General features: G+C 55.2%; 1 protein-coding gene across 1 annotated transcript; it reads left to right on the plus strand.

Annotated features, from left to right (window-relative positions):
* Nucleotides 1-481: 481 nt before the first annotated feature.
* PODANS_7_2800 (uncharacterized protein) lies at nt 482-781 on the plus strand (the record flags this gene model as incomplete). The annotated part of the gene is made up of 2 exons (XM_001907704.1): nt 482-563; nt 624-781. The coding sequence occupies 2 exons, from the start codon at nt 482-484 to the stop codon at nt 779-781; spliced, it is 240 nt and encodes a 79-aa protein (XP_001907739.1).
* Between the last annotated feature and the right edge of the window lie 1372 nt (nt 782-2153).

Raw genomic sequence — 2153 nt, forward strand, 5'->3', positions numbered from 1 at the left:
ACCCTTTTCGCCCTTTCTCGGTTGGTCTCCCTTGCTATACCTCTCTCCTTCCCCGCGAGTTCTCGCCACCCGAAACGAACCTCGAGCACCTTGGCCTTCGGAGCCCTCGGGAACGGATGGGATGAGCTTCGAGCTTCGAGCTTGAGCTTGAGCAGGGACTATTTTTTTTGTTTGGCAGACGATGGGCAGTGACTGACAGGCTGTCAACGATATAGGCAATGACGAGGAACCTCCTATCCCTCCTCCCGTCAAGACTGTTGAAAAGACATCGACACACACTGCCAAGCGCAACACCGATGGCGTAGCTCCCTCCAAGGGCCCTGCCCCCGCTGGTGGCAACCGCCGCAACGCCGCTACTGGCAACGAGGCTGGTGTGTAGCTGTTCCGATGTCTTCAGATATTGGCCTTTTATTGACCTTGTTTCCAACAGCTTTCCGGGACCGTAACGCCGGCCGCGATTCCAACCGCGGTAAGCCCACCGATGAGGTCCGTGGCGGACGTCGTGGTGGCTTCCGTGGCAAGCGCCCCGAGGGTGATCGTCACCCCCACAAGGCCGCTCCTCAGTATGTTTTGGCTCGGCCCCCGACACTCAGATACGGGACATGATACTAACAGGTTTCTAGTGGTGGCTCCGCTAAGACCGCCGAGCAGGCTTGGGGCGGTGAGGATGGTGAGAAAGCCCTCAACGACGAGAAGGCTGGCGAGGCCGATGCCACCGTCGAGAAGAAGGAGGATGAGGCCGCTGCCCCCGCTGAGGAGCAGGAGCCCGAGCCCGTCGTGAAGACCCTCGAGGACTACTACAAGGAGAAGCCCAAGTTCGAGGCTCTCAAGCCCCGTGAGGTCAAGGCCGAGAAGCCCGAGGGCATGGTCGTCGCCAAGAAGACCGAGGAGGACTACGTCGCCGCCAGCGGTGGCAAGAAGGAGCGCACTCGTGAGCGCAAGCAGAAGCAGTTCGTCGAGATTGAGAACCGCTATGTCGAACCCGAGCGCACCGGTGGCCGTGGCGGCCGTGGTGGTGCCCGTGATGGCGCTCCCCGTGGCGGTGCTCGCGGTGGTCGTGGTGATGGTCCCCGTGGTGGTGCCCGTGGCCGTGGTGGCCCCCGTGGCGGCGGTGCTCCCCGCGGTGCTCCCCGTGGCGGTGCCTCTCAGGCTGCTCCCGTTTCCATTAACGATGAGAACGCTTTCCCCAGCCTCGGCGGCAACTAAAATGCTTCCTCATCTCGGAAATCATCTATCCTTGATGTTAAGATCAGACACGTCCGTTTTGATCTTATGACTCCATTTTCTCTGGTCCGCACTACGAAATACATCACCACATAACGGCAATCTGGACGGGGCGGTTACTCAACTGAATGGGAAAAGGGGTTGGGGCACTGTTTGATGGCGGTTTTTGTAGGCTTTGGTTGCGTTTGATGTTTTTCTTTCGGCGCAACCGGGTCCCCTCCAGGTTGCGGAAAGAGAAAAAAAAGGGCTAGCAAAAGTGTCTAAAACGATTTTATTTTCCCTCTTCTTCACATGATCATTATCATCATAGTGTCTCGTTGCTTTGCTCTTCTGCTTGATAGTGTCCTCTATACGTATCTCGGTCGGTTGTCGTGTGAGTCCTGGGAGGTTGAGCGTGGAGGTGAGGGCTAGTTTGATATTTATAGTCTGCTTGGGTGTGTACTGGTAGAAGATGAGGGTGAAATGAACGTTGGAGTTTGGCTGTGTTGGATGCAGGATTTTTCTGCTTGTTCTATGATGCAACGTGATGAGATGAACGGGTACTGTTGGTCATCTCTGCGAAGATGAGTTCAGTCTGTTGGTTCAGTTCAGCGGCCGTAGTCTTCTCCCTCGCAAGAGCTCACCAGCACTCTTTTGGTCTTGTTGTCTTTGACCTGGTCCCAATACAGACAGAACGAACGGCTTGAGCTGCATATTCCAATACCTGTAACGCAGTTACAACCAATTGTGAAGTGAGAGGGGGGTGGTAGTTCATTACAGCTTACCAAACTATCCTCGGGTCATTGCTCACAATCTCACAATGTGTTTGGGTACGGAAGTCTTGTCATCATCATCAAGAGCTGAGATAACAGCCCCATGAACTTATATTCAATGCCCAGGTTTCAACCCTCAAGACCCCAAGTGACCTTCCAGAGGTACACTCAAACTGT

The sequence above is a fragment of the Podospora anserina genome, chromosome 7 (genome assembly GCF_000226545.1).
Source record: "Podospora anserina S mat+ genomic DNA chromosome 7, supercontig 1".
Taxonomy (NCBI): domain Eukaryota; kingdom Fungi; phylum Ascomycota; class Sordariomycetes; order Sordariales; family Podosporaceae; genus Podospora; species Podospora anserina.